Below are 24700 nucleotides of genomic sequence, written 5' to 3' on the forward strand. Positions count from 1 at the left end.
GGTGGTGGTCTCTCCCAATTATAAATGTTTTACAGATTAATTTTATTGAAAAATAGTTCTGGGTTGCAAGAGAAATGTTTCTCAACTTAATTGGTGTGTTATATTTTAAATTTTAAACTGCTCCATGCAAGGGTTTGTGAATTGTTTTTTTTTATGGATTAAGCTACTCTACCAGGAAGGTGTGTGGGTGTTTATGTGCAAATCCAACATCTGTGGTAAGAATTTACTGTTTTATAAACGCAATACAGTTCTCGTACCGATTATCAAGTACATGTTTAGAGAAATATATTTCTTTAATTCAGTATGGAAGTAAAAAAGACTGCGTAGTTTTGTAAGTAGTAAGAAACTAGCTTGTCTGAAATGAAAAGCGATATCTTAATCTCTTTTAGTTGTAAATCACATTCATCACTGGTGATCACTAGTAAGAAAATCGATGCAAGTATAGCTCCTGAAATAATTTAGGAGTGTGAGCTTTTTGGGGAAGTGAAATTGAGGGACGCTTCTTGATGTTATTGCAAATATTGGGGCGTGTTAACCCATTTTAGTTGTATTGTTTTATAATGTGCCACTAGGTGGCGAACGCATTTTCATTACTATTCTCATGCTGATTGCCCTCTTCAGTACTTATGTCCATTGACTGTCGCTGGATGGTTAGTTAGCCTAGGTGGGCCTATACTTGTAATTCCTGGACAGCGTTTTGCATTGTGTGTAACTGCTGTCTGATGTGTGAAAGCATTGGCAAAAAGGTACTTTGTAATCACCATACTATTGACGAATGACATGTGAAATTATTCGCAGCACAACTAAATCAAACCCTTCCAGGTGCCGAGCCAACCACAGGGAGGATAAGCACAGCAGATAGTTAGTTATTAATGTGTCACTGTTTACTGCTTTATCATTATTCCAGATCGAATTGATTTCAGCAAGCAAGGTGCAGAGGACAAAGAAGCACTCTTAACTTCGTATGTCAAGGAAATTTGGAACAAAAACAAACATGTGTTTCAGGGTTCTTCCCAGGCCTTTTCAGCCAGGCATGCTGCCCGGCTGAAAAAAAACCTGATCCGCCCGTCTTGCAGATGTTACGGTGCCTTTAACAAAAAGCAGCAGAGTAGATAACGTGTATTTGGGTGAAAAAAAAATCTTGGAACCACATGGCAGCTGTGTTATGTCTTGACACAACATTTAACCATTCAGAGAGTTGAAAGGGCGGGTTTTATGTTTTAAGCCTTTCGGAGGCTAAAACGTTAATGACTGCTAAAAAAAAATAGGATTTATTTTCAAAACAAAAATAGTGGCAATGGATGCAGGGTTTTCAAAATAAGTTGGCAATCAGTGCAATCCACTGCCTAATATTATGCTTGTGCCGGCTACTTTATTTTTGTTTTATAAAGATTTTTGTTTTCAGGGTATTATCATTGTCCATTTTTTATCGTATTATTGTACTGTAAGTTTATATATAGTGCATAATAGCGATACATATGCACCAAAAAAAGCTCATATTCCTTTTGTTTTGATATCTTAGATATGTACTCGGGTGCTTGTGAGAAATATTGGTGGTTCATGTATAGAGGCTGCACACCTTTAAGAAGAAAGGCATGATGGGATATCAGCTGAACACTTGTCATCTGACGTACAAATGCTTAAGTGCAGAGGGGCTGGATTATTACACTCTGGTTTCATGCAACAGTTATGATGGTGACCACACATGCGAGTACTGTTGTGTAAGAAAATGGTTAAAATGAACAGTTGCATTAAAAAAAAATGTAGTCTGCTTTGGGTATGACTGCTCACAGTCCTTCCTGCAGTGTTTCATTGCCGCTCTGATTTTTGCTTGCAGTGCCATTGCGAAGGCTGTCAGGGCTCTGACAATGGGCTTTCTCCAATCTTAGGGCTGTGTTTGGTTAAGTCAGAAGGTATATATGTGGGCACCCCTATATATTGCTTCTTTTAGTAACTGTGTAGGTCACAGACCTACCAATGTTATTGGCGAACGAGGTTACCGGTAGTGCACCATACCGTATGCTCCGTACCGTGCCTTGTGCACCGTACTTTGGGTACAGTACCGTGTCTACAGTACTAGGTGCATTGTACAGTGTATACTGTACCGTGTGCTCCATACAAGTGTACCACACCGTACTGTGTGCACTGCATCGTGTGTACAGTACTGTGTACTGTACAAAATTACTGTACAGTACTGTACTAGTGCTTGGGCACCGTGCAGGTACTTAAGAGTAACTAAGGTTAAATGGTACCATCCCTGGTCCAGTACCAGCGAACCTGGTTTGAGTCTTGCGCCATTTTTATCTTGCCTGTAACAACTGTACAGCGGCATTGCTGCTTGTTTTGTCTGAGATGGGTTTTTGTTACAAGTACTGTGTACTGTATATAGGAGTTGCAGCGTTGCTGCTTGAGGAGATGCGTCCCATCTTGGCTGGGGCATTGCCTAGAATAGTGGGTTGGTGGGGTGGTGCTGTGCTGTCCCTGTGCTACAGGCACTGAACCGGTACCAAACCAACCTGTACAGTTCCGGTATAGTCCTTGTTCTGACCTGCTACCAACCGTGGTTTTACAATCCCCAATCTCATACTGAGCAGCCTTGTTGACAGTGCATTTGTTGTGTTAGCAATCTGAGGCAGTAAACTTGTTATTCAAGTATTGTTATTACTGCACTGTGTTTACTTTTCCTTTTTAAACTGCTGAAGGGTGGGGGCTCCCGAGTGGCACATTCAGCAAAGGCGCTCCACATGGATGTGCCCTATAGCCTGGGGATCACAGGTTCGAGTCCAGGCCATGTCACTGCAACCGTGACCGGGAGCTCCTAGGCGGCGGCGCACAATTGGCAGAGTGCTGCCCAGGTAGTCAAATAACCAAGTAAGATCAATTTGCCCGTGCCCAAATTACTTGCAGACCACTGATTTAGGATAACCCATCAGAGAAGCTCTTGGCAACCCCTTAGGATTGGTTAATACGATGAAGAGGACGAATGTACCTCCATTGGACTCTGTTGGACGGATTGCAAATAAGATGATGGTATTTATGACATACAGTAAAACTACACCTCAATTAGCATTCTTTCAAGCATTGAGGAAAGCGTGATTAAAACCAAAACTCTAGGACGCTCCCGAGTGGCGCAAAGGCACTCCGCGTGGAGTGCAGGATGTGCCCTATAGCCTGGAGGTCGCAGGTTTGGGTCCAGGCTGTTCGACTGCCGACCGTGGACGGGAGTTCCCAGGGGTCGGTACACAATTGGCAGAGCGCCACACGGGTGGGAAGGGCCAAGGTCGGCCAGGGTGTCCTCAGCTCACTACACACCAGTGACCTCTGTAGACTGGCCAGGCGCCTTCGGCCCTGCCTGTAAACTGCCCAGTGCTGTATGGTCCTCTGACGCTGTAGCTCTGAGGTGGCTGCATAGCGGGCGTCAGACCAGAACCAGGAACCAACAAATATACAACTGAGAGGTGGAGTTTGGTGAAGCTGAGCGATTGTTTAATAATGAAACAGACAGAAAATAAAAAGTTGTAAAAGACAAACAAAACACAGGACACGGCACTGGCAGCCAAAACAAAGAAACAAACAAAAACGAACTACACGGACAAACACGGTGAGCAGCTATTACTATATACGTTACTTTTTTACTTTCTCCTCCACACCCGTTCTCCACTCAACATGCTGCTTTTATGCAGCTGTACCGAGACTCGATTGCTCATCAATCATTCAATTGGAGTCTCTGTACAACCGCCCGTGAATTTACTTAGTGCAATTCCCCGTGCTCACATATTACATTTTACCTGCACGTGACGGGCTGTGCAATCCTCGTGCCTAAATACAAATACACATTTTAAATCACTCATGTTCATAACCCATGTTATCCCGTGTACCAACTACAGTACACCAATGTTAACACACTACACGCAACATACAACACAAATAAATAGCCCAGGGGCGGGGCACTTTGCCACAGGCAGAAAATAGATAAAAACCAAAACTCTCCCAGTAAGAACTCTGAGTATCTTCGAATTAACTATGGGTTTTAGTTTGATCTTCACCATGAAATATGCGTTCGGTACTTACTAAACATTAGCGCTTGTTGTAAAATAACTGAGTAAAACACTTGTATGACTGTTGTCCAATATCTCTAATATTCCAGTGTTATGGTTTTACATACAAGAACATTTCATGCCTATGTACATTTTATATCGTATTGGATTTAATACAAAATAACAACAACTAGCCTTTTTAGACATATCAAATTTCTCATCTCTGTCCATGGACTATTACTAAAGTGTACTGTCTGTTTGATCAACTGTTGCCCATTAACCCTTAATGTCAGTCTTTTCAAATTCCTGGTTCTAGGCAATCTGTTTTCGGTATAATAAATTAATCAAGTCCCTTTTGAAGCTTGGAGAGGGTGACATTTTCTTGTAGTCTGGCAGATAAAAGGTTAGATCTGTTTGTTTTTTACATAAACAAATGCAAGTTAAGTTTATTTAGGAGGGAGGGAAGATTTTGGACTGTCAAACAGGTTAGGTATTATTAAGCTCAATTTCCAATTAAATATAAAGCTCAAATATAATTACAATATTTGATATGTTGCTGAATTGAAAACATAAGCTCACTGAATTTCACAATTAGAATGAATATGAGTTTAAAGATCATACTTTTCTTATCGCACAGCTGTTCTCAAAGACTTGTTTTTCTGACATTAGCTAGTAAACCATTTACATTTTTATTTTATTGCATTCTAAGAACGGCCAATGTACTGGATTTAAATTATTATTTTTTTTTTTCTGAGTTTAGAATGTCCAATTGTTTTAGTTTTCTCCTCACCACAGCAGGTCCCCACACAGCACAGACGTTCAGAATCGCTTTTACCTCGAGCAATCCAGAGCAGAGGCGGGCGGGCTTCCGATCCTGGAGAACAGAGATCAGCCCTTCCTCTTATCCACTCTGAATGTGCTTGGTGTCTGGCCAGTAGGGTTTGCTGTTACGCAATGAGGAGAGAGAGTCCCTGCCGGTTTCCCATCCCTCACCCCGGGAGTGTTGGAGCCAATGTGATGCCCCCTTCGGAGTCCCCAGCAAAGTTAGGCCTCTTTGCACAGCCCGGCGCTGTCCAAGCTGTGACCCCTCTCTATGCTATTTCTAATAATGTAATATTACATATACGGTAAGAACATAAGAAAGTTTACAAACGAGAGGAGGACATTCAGCCCATCTTGCTCATTTGGTTGTTAGTAGCTTATTGATCCTAGAATCTCATCAAGCAGCTTCTTGAAGGATCCCAGGGTGTCAACTTCAACAACATTACTGGGGAGTTGGTTCCAGACAGTCACAATTCTCTGTATAAAAAAAAAAAAAAAATGCGTCCGATTTTTCTGTTCCGAATACCCAGATTTGCAGATAAAACAGCAGCTTTTTTGTTGAATTCAACATTTAGTTGCCCTCATACCCAGTCTCACAGTAATTGTTAGCAAGGTAGGAGGTGTTTTGTCTGCTACTGTGACTGCAGCGATGGATACCCAGGTACGCTACGTGGAAGCTGGAAAACGGGATCGTCTAATTGTCTAATGTTTTGATTTGGGGATACAATGTGTTCAGGTCAGAAATGCCATTCACAATCTTTACAGGACTCGTTCGTATCAGCAGTAAGATTGGGGCTGACTTGGGAGAGGCGACAAGAGTCTGAGAACGATTATTTTGTTTTATGATTATTGTTTGAACAGTTTGCTATTCATATAAATCTGTTAATCTTTTAACGTTGCTGACAGCTCGATTGCGAGTTTGCTCGTAAAAAAACGATTCATTTGTACACCTTTTCAAATCTTGAATACAGTATTTTCATTTTCTGACAAACGTGCAAATATGTGCATGTTAATAGCTGAAACAACTACAATAGCATTTATTGAAAGGCTTCGCTTTGCCACTTCTTATTTGAGACGTGGGCTCGCTTTGGTTACCGTACACATTATTAAACCTGCGGAAATGAAAAATTATAATGAAAGAATATGCATGCGAGCTAAAGTTTTGTTTTTTCTAATCCCCTTTTAGGATTTTTTCAGAACTGAGTCTGTGTGTTCATAATACAGTTTGCAAGAGCAGTCTGCTCATTTATATGGTGTGTGAAATGGATGTTTACAATATCCTGCAGGGCGTGTTGAAAGATGGCATCTATTGGTGTATTGCTACATTTTTTAATACAGCATGTTTTAGATTCTTACACATTGCTGTAGAAGAAAGCACTGGGGAGCACTAAGCTAATTTAATGAATACATCTCTTGAATGCCTACAGTAGGGTAATGCAGTTTACCCAACTCTGCAGTGTTATCCTAATGTCGACATTAAACAAAGTAATTTGAGAAAAGATTTAATATGTTTTACTATTTTGTGAGTTTTGTCGAGTTCGGCAAGATTTTGGTGTCTAGCCAAAGTTTCTACCAGAGCTTCAGTTTCTCGCACTGCCCTTGCAGTTTAAGATTACCAGATTTCCACAGTGAAAATAAACCAAGTTTTTTTTTTTTTTCTTCTTTTAATTTACTGACCCTGTAGCAACTCTGAATCCAAAAATAACGGTATATAAAATAACACAATAATAGTTTAAAAATTAAACATCTAATGAATTTATTGTTAACTGGTTATTTTTATATTGTCATCAAGTCAAACCATGTTAAATGTATAAAAAGTCAGATTTAAAAAAAAAAAAAATAGATCAACTATTACCATTTAAACATATGGTATACACATAATCAGAATGGTTAAACAAATCATCCATAAGATTGTTTGTTTTTTATTTTTGAATGTTGCTAACACACAACCCAATACATTACTCGATACAATGAGGTTCACTGTAAACAATGTAGAGACAACATAGACGCCCCCATGGAATCTGTCAATGTGGACTGTGGGCAGACTAAATTTAAATATATAGTGGACAAGAATACTGTAAATGTAATAAGTCCTACCAAATCTATTAATTTAGGAACTTTTCAACCTTTAAGTATTGAAATTATAAAGCAAAACTTAAGTTGGTGTGATTTGTTTTATTTATTTATTTATTTTAATTTAGTGGTCGCCAATTGTTTATCGCTTTTTCTCAATTTGGAATAGCCAATTATTTTTAGGCTCAGCTCACCGCTACCACCCCCACGCTGATTCTGGAGTGTTGAAGACGAACACACGCTGTCCTCCAAAGCATGTGCTGTCGGCTGAATTTTCACACTGCAGGCCCACCATGCAGCCACCTCAGAGCTGCAGTGTCACAGGACAACGCAACTCTGGGTAGCTTACAGGCAAGCCCGCAAACTACAGGGGTGCGTGGCGAGCCGAGGACACCCTGGCCAACATAATGTCTGAACAATTCTAGTACTAGTTGCCATATTTAATGTCAGCAAACTGTTTTAATCCAGTCACCAGTGGATGTATATAAAACAAAGCGCCAAGTCTTGTACTTAATATTGGGCCAGTTGAAATTGTATCTGGGCCAGTAGTAAAAAATCTAAAGGTAGAGCCCTGCCTGTGGTACTCCACTGGTTACCTCGATCCATTTTGAGGTTTCTCTAATCAGTACTTTGTTTTCTACATGTTAACCACTCCCTTATCCATGTACATGCATTTCCTTGAATCCCTACCTTGTTCAGTTTGAGAATTAATCTTATGCGGGACTTTGTCAAAAGCTTTCTGGAAATCTAAATAAACCATGTCATATGCTTTGCAATTATCCATCAACGATGTTGCATCCTCATAAATATCAAGCAGGTTAGTTAGACACGATCTCATGTTGACTGTCTCCCAGGATATTGTTACCATATAGGTAATTTTCCATTTTGGATCTTATTATAGTTTCCATAAGTTTACATATAATAGAAGTCAGGCTTATTGGTCTGTTAACTGGTTCGGTTTTGTTTCCCTTTTTATGTATTGGTATTACGTTTGCAATTCTCCAGTCTGTCGGTACAACCACTGTGTCAAGACACAGTTGCATGATCTTGGTTAGCGGTTTGTAAATAACTTCTCTCATTTCTTTGAGTACAATTGGGAGGATCTCATCCGGCCCAGGGGATTTGTTTATTTTAAGAGCTTGTAGTCCCTTTAACACTTCTGCCTCAGTTATGCTAAAGTTATTTAAAACTGGTTAGGAATAGGTTGACGTGGGGCATTTTCCTACTTTGCAAAACTTGTGAAAAGTAACCTGGGGTACTCCAATAGGTGGACTGCAAGTACATTTTGACCAGACCGCCAAGTTATATGCCAATCTTCAAAGAATGTCTAGAATGTGGGGGTTTAGATCACTTAAACGCAAGGACTTTCTGTTTTTTAAAAGTGCCATCTATTGATTGGAATTGTATTAAGTTATAAATAGTTTTCATATCATCGTCATGTGCTGAGAGTAGGAACAATAGGGTGGCTTTGACATGAGTGGTTTCAGAATGGCCCATTCTTGGAAGCAAGCAGCTATATTCACCATGTTCCCTGGAGTATAATGTTCCACCAACCTCTGAAAATCATAAATGTAGCTGCTTTCAGAAAAACACTATGAAAGTATATTGAGACAAAAAAGAACATTGCGATACCTTAAGTTTGTCCTCATCATCTAGGTATGGTGTCTCTGGATCAGGAGGATGAAAGCCAATGTTAAAAAGAGAGAAAGCCTTTCTTAGAGGTAGATCAGGAAATCTTTCCTTCAGTGAAGAACTAAGCTTGTCATGGTATGGTTTGAATACATTTTTGAACTATGCCTTCACCTCGTGCATTAATTTATCCGTCCTAGTTTGTGTAACACAGATGTCATACTCTTTCAACCCGGAAGATTACTGCAGAAACTGTTCTAAAATGTTCACAAAATTTTGCAAACCGATATCCAACAGGTCTCTTACTACAGTGATGTCTACATTCCTACACTACAAAAAATAATGGGATTTTTAAGGTATATTTTTAAACTGTTTTAATAAGAAAAGGTTAGGGCAGAACCTTAATATAACTAACTTGCCATGCTCTAGAGAGTTGTGAGAGGATTGGCAGTATATCACTGAGCAAGAGGAGGGTTGCTGTGAACTCGAATGTTGCCATAAAAGTAGTAAGACCTTGCGCTGTGGCATCTGCTCGTTCAGGGGCTTCTCTACCTTTAGTTTAATATCTTGGTACTCTCTTTTTAAAGAAAAAAATAAAACCAAAATCTACTAATTAGATTTAAAACGTGTGAAATCAACATGTTTTACGTAAAACAACCTTATTTAGTTTTTTTCTATATTTAAGTTTTTCTTTAACCCCAAATCTTTTAATTGAAAACAATAAAGCAAGTTTAACAAGTGTCATTGCAGAAAGTAACAAAAAACAGTAAATTAAGAGCAGTCAGTTAAATAATAAATAAGCAATGTGGAAGAATAAATAATTGGCTTCGGCAGTGACTGTTGAAATGTAGGCTATTATATTCGTGCTTAAAAATACTGTGAAATTAATCCTCTAAACTCATCTATTTGCTAGACAGTAGTTGTTTGGTGTTAAGAGATATGGAGTGACCTAGCAAGTCAGTGAGAGAAGTGTGTACTACAGTACAGTTTATGATCTAATATATATACACCCATATACACACGCACAGTGTATGTGATTTTATACAGCACTGTATATGTGCCTACAATACATTTTTTATTGAGAAAACAGCACCGGAATCGGAATAAAGGTATTATTATGTAATACAGTTCACGTGCAGTCACTGTTTTGGTATGTAGCATTTTCAAAACTATATCATTATGTGCAGTGTTAAAATATAGCAAATGGCTAATTTACATATTAAATAGGCACTTTGGAAATAAGCCCTATTTAAATGTCATATGAACAGTTGGGTGGTTACTGCAGTCTGTCTTTGGGATAAAAAAAAAATAAAAATAAATTAAAAACTAAAAGCCTATTCTTAACTCAATTTTATTTCCTGTGTGTGTTCCTGCCTGCAAATAATAAATCTTTTATTTTTTTCAATGACCAGATTTTAAGTTTATTGTAACTAAGTACTATTGGTTCATTTCAAAATACAGAATGTATGGCCAGTTAGAAACTGAAGTATGCGGTCTAATTTTACAAGCCATTACTTCTGGTGTGAGAGGTTTTTTTAACTTTCAATCCAGTGAAAAAAAATATGGCCTGTTGGCTCAATACTAGTACATTGCTAGCAAGGGCAATCGAGACGAAATACCGTGGTGTTAAAAACGGCAAAAATGTCTTGCAACTGAAGCTCTCTTTCCCTGCCATCATCAGTGATTTCTGTGGTAACAAGCAGGGACATCCATCACACTGATACTAGATAAGCGTTTTATTAGGATTTTTTAATTTGCATCAGTACTGTACGTTTGTCACCAAGAATTTAAATGCCAATAACATGTCAGCTGTAGAAATGTGTGGATAGTGAACTTTTCTTTGCCTGCTTTTCTGTAATTATATTATGAATAAAAATACATGATTGCCATTTACTATCAAGGAATAGTCCTATGTCCTTTCTGAGTGATTGAGGCTAGCACGGAGGCTTTGTTGATTGTAATGAATTAGTAATTACAATAAAATGATGTTGGTGTTTCCAACAACTAGAAACCTGTTTAAGGGACTATTTTTTTATCTTAAAAGTAAATATAGTGTATATATATATATATATATTTTTTGTTATAATACAGTAACTTTTATAATTGTATCCATCACACACTCAAAGGCTTGTAAGTTTTTGTATCATGTTGTACAGGCTATTTTTTTTCTGTTTTCATTTTATATCTATCTCAGATGGAGATATGCGGTGGACTATTTTTTGGAACGTGGTATGCAGTTTAAAAGGATTGAAAACCCCTGTCCTAAAATGATTTGGTACAGTGAATATCCTTTAGTATGCGCTTCCGCCCACTGTTGCCCTTTGCTGATGTCTTTCCCTAGGACTTCCATGCTGACATCACTTTAGACACGGTTACTCGTGAAACATCAGCAAGTTGAGCTGTCTTGGTCACTGAAGCTCCTGCCAAACGTGCCCCAACAATTGCACCTTTCAAAGTTGCTGAGGTCTCCTCTTGTAGCCATGCTAACCATAATTATAGGCAACCAGGTCTGTCCAGCATTTTTATATATGACCCTAAGCATGCTGGGATGTTATTTGCTTAAAGCATGAGCCACACCTGTGTGGAAGCCCTAGCTTTCCATATACTTGGTGTCCCTCATTTGCCCAGATGTATCAATTTTTTGTCCACTAACTACTTCAAATACAGAGAAATGTATAAGACATGATATATAGTGGAAAGTGCATAATAGCACTTGATGAGCGTTGTCCAATTGTGGTGCACTTTTGCTTGGGGACAACAAGCAGGCCAGAGTTGGAGGACCTCAGCTTGCGGTCAGGGACATGTCAGGTCAGCAGGTTGAGGAGGTACTCTGGACCTGTCTGATGAAGGGCATTGTAGGAGCAGTAGAGTTTTGAAACTAGTCCTGAACTTTACAGGTAGCCAGTGGAGGGGCAACGGGGGGGGGGGGGGGGGGGGGGGGGGGGGGGGGGGGGGGGGGGGGGGGGGGGGGGGGGTGGGGGGGTGGGGGGGGGGGGGGGGTGATGATGTGATCACGTTTTTTTTACATCTGATAAGGATCCTGCCAATAGCATTCTCAACTAGCTGCAGTCGGTTTATGGTGCGTGCCGGGAGACCACCATATAGGGAGTTGCAGTAGTCGAGAGGAGACCAATGCATAACAAAGTATGTTCACATTTCAGTACTGCTATGTCGGTGGTTTCATCACATAATACACAGAACATTTCGCTTGATTTAAATTACATGCTTTTGTTTGTTTGATAAGTACTATTGACAGTACTTCAATAGGTTCCTTGCTTGTGTAATGTGAATTTTTCCCTTGGTTCAATTGACTGAGATAATGACCTAATTTTTTTTCAAGTGACAGTGATGATTCAAAATGAGTCGTATGGGCAATTTCTTCCTTGCACAACCAGTACACACATTTCAGTGCTCCGATAAATGCCTCTCTCTAAGTTAGTCACAGCAATTGCTTGTTTCTGTAGGATGTTGCCACTTTGGAGTAACTGTGCCTCAGCGCACACAGATGCCTTGTTTACCTCCAATTTTGCATGATCCTCAATACACTCCAATCTCATTGTTACACAAGCTATGCTGCTCCATTTACCCCTAGAAGATTTCTGATTTTGTTTGTGTTTTTGGCAGAGCTTGCACGTCATTCCACCTAATTCAGTGCTTAAAGCCATTTCCATTTTTCCCTCCCTGTAAGATCATACCCACTATAACAATGTTTCTGTTTTTTTTTGCACAGGCTCCTCGGCCGCCTCCTCCTGCATTTCCAATTGATTGTTTATTTTCATTTGCTGTATCGTATTGTTCCTTTTTGCTTTTTAAACGTGTTTCACAATTTGCTGCCTTTTGTTTTAGGTTTTGTTATTTTCATGCTTGCTTCCACTATTTAAGTTATTTTTTTAAATCAGTTATCTTCTAGGCAGTCATTTTAGCCTTCAATGAGCTGCAGTGTCTAAAACAATACCCCGCCCACACCAATCAATGCTTTTCAATGCTATAAAAAAAAAAACTGCGAGTGCAAAGGACTGAGGCTGCTGACAGTCCAATTTACACCTTTCATTGACAGCTGGATGGCTGCAAATTTCAGGTGGTGGCACCACATAACCAGTTGGGCAGAGCATGCCTGGCTAAACCCTGCATTATTTAAAAAAAAAAAAAAAAGCACATTTAATGTAACAGCTTTCAAACAGACACCTCCTCTACTCTGCACTCTACTCGGCCAATTTAAGCAGCCAATGATAGTGCTATGAGGGAGGGACTGTAGTTAAATTGGAACCCTCCGGTCTCACGTGAAATACAGGGACTGGCACTTAATTATCAGCTCAGTTACCTGGAGAGTGTTGACAGGGCCCAGACACCCTGAGAATGAATGGAAAACCTGTAGTCTCCAGGAAAAATCCAAGGTTAGGCAGGTGTGGGTCACCTGCAAAGTGAGCACCCTCGTTGTCTTCATGAAAAATGCTTTGCTGTTAAATGTACCCATGGTGTGCCTTTCTGTCTTTAAAAAAACATATGAAAGTCAGCTTTATAATTTTTTTTTTTAATTAGTTTGCCTGCGTACCAGTTATGTGAAGTGCTTAATTAAATACTTTTTTGTGCCAAAGTCAGTGTTCCTCCAATAAACCAGAAAATAATTTCCATTATCGTTGCCCAAATTTCTGCTGTTTGCTTGGTTATGGACTGTATAGGTATTCACGTTTTGTCTTTTTGTTTGTTGTTCTTGGCTTCCTAGGTTTCATAAAATAAAATAGATTATTGCCCCCTCTCCCATCTAGTTTTCTGCTAGTTATTTATTTCTGAATGCCACTTCCCCTATTTGTGTCTGTCTTCCCCATGCCCTGTTTGTACTCTATGTGGTTCCTCACTTGTAGCTTATATGTAGCTCTAAATTTTACATGCCCAAGTGTGAAACTGAAAAAAACTTGCTTAAACTGTCAAGATTTCTGCTGCAGGTCGTTCCACAGTGATAGATGACTTCTGGACTGTATGTCCTGCTGTGTGTTAGTGCCAACAGTCTTAAACCATACAGTGTTCCACTGTTGCATGTGGTTAGAATTCAGCAGGAAGGGGTCCATCTCTGCCGATTCTCATGAGGTCATACATGGTGTCCGTTGAAAGGTGAGAGCACAGTGGGGTTTTTAATCTGTCTCGCTCTAAACCCTCAGGCAGAAGTGCTTGGAGACAGTCAATAGAGTTTCAAGTAACAGAAGAACATGTTGCAAGAGCTTCCTTAGTTGGCCATAAAGTCAAAGACCCTGAAATTTGATACTAGTTTGTGCTGTAGAAGTTAGACATTTTACAGTGCAGTCAATAGTTTTGTCCAGAAGTTTTCCCAGTTCTTTTTCTTGATCATTTGCATTTCTAGACAGCTTTTATACCCTTTATAAAGTGTCTGCAACTGTCCAGGTAGATGCCAAAGCCCTTCCAGGCATATGCACGCCTCTTCTAACATGTGGCAAACCTCTTTTATGCAGCAGTCATCACTTTGAAACTACTGTCACCATTGTCAGTGTGTTTATAATGTCAAGAAAGTAATGCAAAGTTTTCATAAAACGCACATAGCCCTTAGCTTTTGGTGATTTTATCATGCCTTTTGTCCACTGCAATGGTTTTGTAGATCTGCGGACTGAGCAGCTGGATAAGCTTTGGACAACTGTCTCCCAGCAGGGCACAACAGAGCTGTTGCGTGAGTGCACTGCTCCGCCCGCCCCCACTGTTCTCTTGGAGCAACAAGGGGTAGCAAGTGCAGGCTCGTAGCAAGGCGATTTGCTTTCCATCGCCACCTCTTTTGAGGAGATGGGTGTTCCAGAGCTACTCTCTGCGGAGGTAGGCGCGGACAGTACAATGCTAGTGGCTCATCTTTCTCTATCAGCAGAGCTTATGCCTCTGATTGAGAGATACCGAAGCTTTACAAGTCCCATGGTCTGTTTGAGATATGAAAGAAGTCCATTTTTGAGGACGGTTTTCTTTTTGTGGTACACTCCTGGGGTCATTTGGCTACAGCGCCGGCTGTTTCCCGGGCACAAGAGAAGAATAAATTAAACGTATTGTTTTTATATTAATTTGTTTTGTGGACGGAACCAAAGTATTCTGTCATGTAGTCTTTCGGTGTACAGACGTGAGACGGATGCTACACTCTAGTGATTGTTCACGTGGTAATTAGAATTGTCTGTTGGGCGGAGTTTTCGAGGGTCGTGTGATGCAGTAGTGATTTTGATAGTTTGGAGTGAAAGTGGATAAATATTTGAAAAGAAAAGATTCTGATGCCTCCACATCTACTTGCACCAACAAAGCTAAACGTGAGCACAAGAAAGTAAAAATGGTAAGCCGACACTACTGTGTTATTTGCAATATGGATTTTATTTTACTGGCGAACCATCTTGCCCTATTCCGCTCACTATCATGCCATGGTCCCAAGTTGAAATGACACCTTACAACCAAACACCTTGCTAACAAGGATAAAGATTATTTCTAGCATTTTAAAAGATCAAAATGAAAAACAGGTGCGAATGATGAAACAGTGTCTGATAGAGCGCTGGAAGCAATCTACTTGGTCACTGAGCTTTTTGCGAAAACAAACAAGTCACATACAATCGTAGTCTGTCATTTTTTACCAGCGTGCAAAGACACTGTAAAAGTAATGTTAGGTTCAGATCTTCAGGTTGGGACAATGCATCAATTCATCGAATTGTTAGAATAACCACTGATGGTTTTTTAAAAAAAAAAAAAATTCTCTCAGTTCATTAATAGGACCAGCAAAATTGATATCTCCACTCTTATTCTTTGCATTTCCTTTGCAGCAAGAGTCTCGGGTCCATCTACTATTTACATATTCGCTATATGGCCTCCATTATACGATTTAAATAGTGATTTAGAAAAAATTAATAAAACTGCTGCTGATGTTGGCTTGTACAGCTCTATGCAGCCGGCATGGCAAAGCAACATTGTGTTGTGTGTTTTTTTTTTTTTTTTTTTTTTTAAATAAGGAACCAAGATTTAAATTAACATTTGCAATGGCCCTGTCACAATACCCTATTTTTGTATTGGCATTGGAAGTGTGTTTTTTTTTTATCTTTTTTTCTAAACTAGAGCCCTTGAAGTTACATATTTGAAGGGAAAATGTGAAACTTTTGAAATGTGCTTAGAGATGCAGTGTAGATTGGGTTTTTTTCACTATAATGCAGGCAAAGTTATCTCACTAGTTACAACCTTTCAAAAAGGGCTTATACAAGTGGAATATTCTCAGCTAAACAGCCTAGAAATTAAAAAACACCAAAGTTGCAAAGTAAGACATTAGTTCCCTAATGACTTCTACAAATTGGGTGGTATGATGTTCTGTCAGTGTTCAATTTAAACAATTGCATCCAAATATGAAGAGAATCAGCGAGCCTCCCAATTCCTTGCAATTCAGTTCCAATTCTGAATACAGATTTTACACAATTGTTAGGACGTTTAATTGTATTACTGTATCAAACAATTTTGATTTAAAACTGGGGGGGAGTGAAAACAGAAAAGAGGACCTATTTAACTGTATTTGATTTTGACTATGCATTGTTTTTATTTTAAAGGAGAGGAGGTTGCTTTATACTGCTCCAAATACCTTCCTGAAATCATAAAGGAACAGAAGGCATATAAAGAAGGAAAGTTGCAGAAGGTGAGTACTTTCCATCCCAAAGCATCTGGATCAGTTGAATTTGGATCATTGAAATTGTTTTGTAAAACCATAATTAACTGTTCATTTTAATGAACTTTAGTTTTTTTCCATCCATACTTTGTTTTTATGCATCTGAAGTTCTGATTAGAGTGATCATTCAAACTTTAAGCTAGAAGTCCAAATTTGAATTTTTCGGTATTCATAAATGTGTGTAATACATTTCAGCGAGCACCTGGATATATTCTGAACTCTGCCAGTTACTCTGTATGAAATGGCATGAGTCATTTTTTTCAGCTTTTTTTCCCAGTGTCCAGTATTCATATGCTTTAGTTTGCCCAGGAATTGGTTTGTTTAAGCAATAAAATTAATATAATTGTAGATGTCAATCTGGGGGGCCTGTATGTGCTGATCCTGTCCACCTGTCTGTCACAATCACACTCCATTGGTTGACAGGGTAACTGCCATGATTTGGCATACATCTTCACCAACCCTTTTAGCATAATTTGTATTACTTTTATTAGCCATGATACATGAGAACTTGCTAAGCTGTATTTTATTCCTTTCATGGAAGGCTTACCCCTTCAACACAGAAAAGAAAGATAAACTAAGAAAACAAAATCTATTTGGTTGTGTTACTGAATTGAAAGCACTTGATAAATTAAACATACAATGTGTTTGCTTGTTTTATGTTGAATTAGATCACTTTTCAGAATAAAGACAGTTAAACCAGTGAACACTGATACAAAGCGAAATGGGCAGAGATTTGTGACAAATGCCAAAATTTAAATCCTGATCAGATTGAAGGCTCAGTTAATCAACATGCAGTGATTATACTGATAAGGTTGGTCAGTAGCAGCTAACAGAAAAGCAATATGAGGAATCAGAATGCAAGCAGCATGAACTGTGCTGAATGAAAGATGGATAGCGGAGCCGATTTTAAGAGAGGGGAGGGGGGGGGGGCATTTTGAGAAACGTTGATATGGAGTTTGTACACTTCACTTACCTAAAATGTATTTAACTTGTTGAACAAAAACACATTGTAGGCTATCCCTCTGCAGTGTGTTGTCTCTGCTAAGTATTGCTAATAATAAACAGAGACAGTAAATTGAGTCTTTCATTCTGTGTCTGAAAGTTTCCTCCAAAAGCATTATCAAAATACAATTAGTTCATAGATTAAAATAAACTGACGTTCAGTAGAGCTGTGAAATATGCAGATTTTAAAGTGTTCTATTATTGTAGCTTTTATTAGACAGCATTATAAAAAAAACAAAGTTGACTTTTAAATATGAATAAAAAAATATTCTTTACTCAGTGAAGGTAGCCTTTTTTATGTTTTAACCTCTGGATATATTGATGAAAGTCTTTACCGAATTTAAAAGCCATTCAATCAGATATGACGCATCCTTTCAATAATGTGTTTATCTTCACAAAAACTCCCATTTCTAGTTTTGAATACATAAATGATCTGCTATAAAAACAATATGTAGTATGCAGTAGGCTGTTATAATCATGTACTAAGTTTATCTCTGGAAATACTATGATGTAAATTGCAAGTATTATCCAAATGCTGAACTTGTATGTGGCTCTCTGACACTTTTTTTAAAAACGTAATTTATTTTTTTATCTGTTTAACTTGTTTAGTTTCCAACCCATCCAGTCGGAGTTCTGTATCCAGTGAAGAGTTCTGTATATATGTCATAGTTTAAAAAATATATTATTTTAAAATGCAGGCCCTAGAAGATGCTTTTCTGGCCATTGATGCTAGGATGACCATGGAGGACATAATTAAAGAGCTGGCTCAAATAGCAGGACGTCCCCAGGAAGATGAGGATAAGGAGAAAGTGGCAGATGAAGAGGATGGTAAGTTGCCTAAAACCTATTTACACCTAAGCTTTTTGTAATACTTAAAAAAAAAAAAAAATTTAATTAAACAGTAATAGTGAGTTTTGACAAAATAGGAATAAAAAAAAAACATACAAAATGTGGTTTAAATTGTAAGAATAGCTAGATTGTAGAAATGGAACAATTAAAATCTAAAACAAAAAATGTATTGGAAAATGGATCAGATTTCCTTAACTTGATTGGTCAAAACGATGGCCTTTTAATATCTGTTCTTGGCCTTTAACCCCACTTTATGACATTTTACATTTTGTGTTCTCCCTCTGCGTGGGATGCAATGTTTATTGGGTGTTTGAATTTACTGAAACACATTGAATATTTGAAGTAAGTGTAAAGTCATTTTACAAAAATGTGGCGATTTATACCAGGTTATGACCCTCACTGAAGATGTCATTACTAAGGCCAAAAAACACGCCATGTTTTACTAAACATTTTAATACCAATAAATAAACAATTCCCGTAATGAACCTTATCGTAATATGTTGCGTAAAACATAACACTATATTCATCATAATGTTGTTACCAGTAAATAACAGTAATATGTTTTAAAGTTTGGGACTTGCTGTCTGTAGCAGGTGTTTGCATTACACTATGTAACACAATTTTTGTTCCTGGGTAGTAAGTGTTATTTCCTAATTGCTTATGCCTCAAAAGTATAGAAAATGGCTATTATTCCCCACAAACTTTGCTTTTGTGACCAGGACAGTGATATTTTGAAATTTACCTATTTCCAATGAGAAAACGGGCGAATTTGTGTCTTTTCGTTCACATAGTCAGAAAAAAACAACATATGAATCCAAATTAACATGTATTTATACTAAAGTAATACAAAAATGACTACAAAAGATTTAGAAGTGAGTAGTTTTTTGAGATTTACGATTATACTGTAAATCACTTTCACGAATCAGCCCCCAAATGTAGTCTCCCATCATGTTCTCGTTATACTGTCCTTGGTAGCGGCGTTCAAAGTCCAGTATATCCTGGTGGAAGCACTCGCCTTGCTCCTCCGAGTACGCTCCCATGTTCTCCTTGAATTTATCAAGATGAGCATCAAGGATATGAACTTTGAGGAACATCCTACAGCCCACTGTGCCGTAGTTCTTCACCAGAGTCTCAATCAGCTCCACGTAGTTTTCGGCCTTGTGATTGCCCAGGAAGCCCCGAACCACTGTGACAAAGTTGTTCCAAGCCGCTTTCTCTTTACTAGTGAGCTTCTTGGGGAATCCATTGCACTCCAGGATCATTTATCTGTGGTCCGACGAAGACACCGGCTTTGACTTTTGCCTCAGACAGCTTAGGGAAGAAGTCTTGAAGGTACTTGAAGGCTGCCGACTCCTTATCTAGAGCTCTGACAAATTGTTTCATAAGGCCCAATTTGATGTGCAGTGGTGGCATCAGCACCTTCCGGGGGTCCACCAGTGGCTCCCACTTGACGTTGTTCCTCCCCACAGAGAACTCGGTCCGCTGTGGCCAGTCCCGCCTGTGGTAGTGCGCCTTGGTGTCCCTGCTGTCCTAAAGGCAAAGATAGCAGGGAAACTTGTTAAAACCGCCTTGGAGACCCATCAGGAATGCCTCCATTTTGAAGTCTCCTATGACCTCCCAGCTGTACTCATCATACTTCAAGGCGTCCAGCAAGGTCTTGATGCTGTTGTAATCCTCTTTGAGGTGCACCGAGTGAGCCAGGGGAAGAGACGGGTACTTGTTACCATTATGGAGCAGCACGGCTTTGAGGCTCCTGGATGAGCTGTCAATGAAGAGGCGCCACTCATTCTGGTTACAGGCGATTCCGATTGCCTCGAACAGACTGGTCACATTGTGGCAGAAGCAGAGCCCATCTTGACAGGTGAAGAAGCTGGAAAAAGGTTGGTTACGCTTCCTCTGATCTGCGACTTGCACACTTTCATCCAACAAGTTCCACTGCTTGAGCCTAGATGTCAAAAGCTCGGCATTGGACTTGGTGAGACCAAGATCTCTAATCAAGTCGTTGAGGTCTTTTTGGTTGGGGTAGTATGGGTTTCTCTCCTCAGCTCCACCTCTGAAATTGTCATCTGGATCTACAACGTCTTCCTCGCTCTCTGACTTGCTGCTCTCTTCTAAAGACGGCTGCTCTCTCTCCGGAGGAGTGGGTACGGGGAGCTCATGGCAGTGTGGCACCGGGGCGATGGATGAAGGAAGGTCCGGATACGTGATAGCAGGTGCATTCTTGCCAGTCCGACGTTTGGAAGGGTCCACCATGCAGAAGTAGCAGTTGCTTAAGTGGTCAGTGGGTTCCTGCCAAATTCTTGGGATAGCGAACTTCATGGCTCTCTTTTCCCCTCTGTACCATCCTACAAAAATACATTTATTTCACCCATGACTAATGTGTAAGAAATTCTTGCAACATTTTTCATATGATATATTTTTTCAATAACATTGAAAATTGTAAAACATTTTAAAATTAAAAACATTAATTAACAAATTTTATAACAAAATTCCGAGCAACAATTGTCCATCTTCCAGAGTTTTTTTGCAGTGCTCGCAGGTGAAATGAGGTGCCCAGGGTTTGTCTTGATCCCCGACAGGCCTGCCGAAATATGCCTTGTAGGCCTCACACATCTTAGCAGATGCTTCCACGGAGTACTTTTTCGCTCTTGTCTTGATTAAATTGGCTGCAGACATAGCAAAATGCGTCTGCTGGATGCTTGCAGCCTCTTGATGCCATCTCAGAAAAATGCAGATATGTATCCACTTAGGCAGCTGGAACTAAACTGAACAGGTGGGCTTAAGGCCCCTGTATTTATACTACTATTTATATTACTGGAAAGTTCTAGAAAGTTCTAGAAGTTACTCTGTTTACTCAGCACTGAATCTATCTGGAATGTTCAGGAAAATAGGTACATTTCAAAATATCAGTGTCCTGGTCACAAAAGCAAAGTTTGTGGGGAATAATAGCCATTTTCTATACTTTTGAGGCATAAGCAATTAGGAAATAACACACACTACCCAGGAACCAAAAAAAAATAAATTGTTACACGGTGTTATCGTCGGCATATTTTAAATGATGGGAAGCTGAAATAACTTTTTTCAAAATCCACTTTTCTTATACCAATACAGTATTGGTGAGCAACAATCCATTAGTTTGAAAGCCAGGCTTTTTGATCACTGATAATGGGTGCATAGGTGGCGATTCTGTGAGTGCTGCGGGGCTCAAGCACAAATGGGGGGGGAAATAAATCATATTTGTATGGGTGCTTCACAATCAGAACTGTTATTGCAGCATTTTAAAAAGATAAACATTCACTGGTGGCTCTGACAAACCGGAAGGCGAGCCTTCACATATTCAAATCCATTTATGTAGTTCAGCTTTCCGTAGTTTCTTTTGTAGTTGTGCTCTCATTAGCATCCAACCAAGAAGATTCAGCGTCAGTTCAGTTTTGGCAGATTCTACTGTTTTCTCCCACTGGTAATAAAAAAAAAAAAAAAAAAAAAAAAAATATATATATATATATATATATATATATATATATATATATATATATATATATATATATATATATATATTTCGTGCATATGCTATTATATTTTGGTGCCTAAATTAATAACTGCACACATTCCTGTCGCTTACATGTCAGCGATATCTGTACAGTGCCTGTGGAAAGTGGTACACCCCCTTGAACTTTTCAGTTTGTGTGGTGCCTGTGCACGGACAGAGTTTCATGCATTTAAATGAGGATGTTTTTCCACTTCTCTACACACCATACTCTGAACTGTTAAGGGGAAAAAGTTTTTTATTGAAAAATTACACACGAGTATTGAAAATCTATAAAACTGAAAGATAATAATTGGATAAGCCCCCCCCCCCCCAATTGCAAGCACCTTTGGCAGCAATTACACCTGTGAGTCTGTTGGGATAGGTTTCTGCCAACTTTGCATACCTAGATTTGGCAATATTTGACCATTATTTAAAGCTCTGTTCAAGCTCTGTCAAGTTCCTTGGAGTCTTCAAGTCATGCCACAAATGTTCGATTTAGGTCAGGGCTCTGACTGGGCCACTCAAGGACATTTACCTTTTTGTTCCTTAGCCACTCCAGTGTAGCTTTGGCTGTGTGCTTTGGGTCGTTGTCATGCTGAAAGGGGAACTTCCGTTCCAGTTTCAGCTTTCTTGCAGAGGGCAGCAGGTTTTCCTCAAGGACTTCTCTGTACTTTGCTCCATTCATTTTCCCTTCTATCACGGCAATTGCCCCAGTCCTTGCCGATAAGAAACATCCCTGTAACGTGATGCTGCCACCACCATGCTTCACAGTAGGGATGGTGTTCTTTGGGTGATGCGCTGTCTTGGGTTTGCGGCAAACATTATGCTTTGCATTTAGGCCAAATTTTTTGTTTCATCAGACCACAAAACTTTTTGCCACATGGCTACAGAATCTCCTTAGTTTTTTTGCAAACTTCAAACGGGATTCAAGGTGGGCTTTCTTGAGTAATGGCTTCCTTCTTGCCACCCTACCATACAGACTAGATTTGTTGGTTGCTTTGGATATTGTTGTCACATGCACACTTTGGCCAGTCTTGGCCATAAGTCTGTAGCTCTTTCAAAGTTGCCATTGACCTCTTGGTAACCTCTCTCCTTGCTCGGTCATCCAGTTTGAATGGGTGGCCTGATCTAGGCAGGGTCTTAGTGGTGCCATACACCTTCCACTTCTTAATAATCATCTTGACTGTGCTCCAAGGGATATTCAAGGCCTTTGATATTGTTTTATACCCATCCCCTGATCTGTCCTTGAGTTCTTTTGAAAGCACCTTGGTGCTCATTGTTGAGCCTTTGCTTTGAAATGAACTACCCAGCAGAGGGAACCTACAGGAACTGCTGAATTTATCCTGAAATCATGTGAATCACTACAATTTAACACAGGTGGAGGCCACTTAACTTGGTGTGTGATTTTTGAAGGCAATTGGTTACAGCTAATTTAGGATTGCTATTACAAGGAGGGTTGGACACTTATCTAACCAAGCTATCCTATCTATCTATATCTGTCTATCTCTCTATCTGTCTATAAAAATACAATTTTAGCCACCTAGCTAATAATTTCATCCCATCTACTTTAGTCACTCACTGTAACCCCCAACTCTACAAACCAGCTAGCATTTTTGTAAAAAGCAACACATGTAATGAACAATTAAGTAAACATTTGTATTTGTCCTCTGTGGTATTTGCCTCCTAAACACCTGCGACCTGAATATTGATATAAGAGCTGCTCAACGAGCCTGTGACACAGTCATGTCATGCCCCTCCCCACAGGGTATTTGCTCTCACCGATCTCTGCAGCGTTTCTCTTTAAGGACATACTGCCCATCCTCACCCCCTGAGGAAGTGGATGAACCGTTCCCCTCTGAGATGTCGAGTTGTATCTCTTGCATTTAAGCTCACTCTGCTGGCAGAGCATCTACCACTGATCAATAAGCCCTGCAATAAGTGCCCTGGTCTACAGAAGCTGAAACAAGGCAGTCGATTTTTCAATGATGAGCCTACCGTCTCTCCCGTATTTCCCCCCCCACCTCCCCCACAATTCAACAGGATTTTTCAATTTGAAATCAATTCTTCGTGGGATCATCCGGCAACAGAACTTGTCACCCGCCATCTTCAACTGTTTGGCCTTATGGTGAATCATGCGAAGAGCTAGGTCCATTTCTTAGAGCCACAACAGTTGCATGAGCTGTGCCTGGATAACGGGCAGGCTGTGGGTAGGAACCTTGCTCTGCTGGTAGCTGCATGTAGGCATTCATGAAGGAGCTGGTTCAACTTTCTAAGTGATCACTTCCAGTGCGGAAGCCAGTGGCAAACTGGCAGCCTCAAAGACCGGCATAGCCAGCTGTACCTGCTGCCAGAGGTGATGCTTGAGACTGTGGAGGCTTTAATAGGTTTTGCCGCCCTGTGCAGAGACAGGCTGCAGGCCGAACCAGCCCTAGGAGTTTTCTGTCACAAGTCCAGTTGAAGCATGGTCCCACTCCCATTTGGGGTTTGAGTACATCAGTCATGGACTAGTCACGGGATATTTGCATGGTTGACCCCCTCCAGTGGGAGGAGGGGTTGTACTCCAAGTACTTCGTACTACCAAAGCAGGATGGTGACAGCAGACTGATCCTCGACCTCAAATAGGTCGACCTGTAGCTGAGCCGTAGGAGGTTCAAAATGATGACTATGCAACCGCTGTCAATTAGGCCAAGCAACTGGATCACCACGGTGGACCTCAAAGACTCCTATTTCCACATCCCATAAGACCTGCGGTTCCCTTTTCAGGGAACAGTGTTCGAGTTCCTTGTCTTGGCATTTGAGCTGTCCCTAGCTGCTTCCATGCATTTCAAGGCAGCAGAGGGAATCTAGGTCCCATTGAGACTCAAATGAATCAGAGTGCTCTATTATCTGGATGACTGGCTCATTTGTGCCCTGCCTCCAGCACAGGCAGAGGCCCACATAGAACTTGTCACCTGTCACCTCTTTAACTGTTAGGCCTTACGGTGAATTATTAGAAGAGCCTGCTCACGCCTTTCCAGACAGTCTCCTATGTAGGAGTGTACTTGGACTTGAGGTCCATGCTGTCCACTCTGTCAGACAGCAGAG

The 24700-nt window shown here is 39.9% G+C and overlaps 1 protein-coding gene across 1 annotated transcript in view; it reads left to right on the top strand.

Moving 5' to 3' along the window:
* ppm1g (protein phosphatase, Mg2+/Mn2+ dependent, 1G) overlaps positions 1–24700 on the top strand; it is an 80140-nt gene that overhangs the window by 24657 nt on the left and 30783 nt on the right. Inside the window, exons 3-4 of the mRNA XM_041250721.1 lie at positions 16121–16206; positions 17937–18066. Coding sequence (XP_041106655.1) covers positions 16121–16206; positions 17937–18066 — 216 coding nt within the window. The remainder of the gene's footprint in view (positions 1–16120; positions 16207–17936; positions 18067–24700) is intronic.

Source organism: Polyodon spathula, chromosome 5, assembly GCF_017654505.1.
Source record: "Polyodon spathula isolate WHYD16114869_AA chromosome 5, ASM1765450v1, whole genome shotgun sequence".
Lineage (NCBI taxonomy): Eukaryota > Metazoa > Chordata > Actinopteri > Acipenseriformes > Polyodontidae > Polyodon > Polyodon spathula.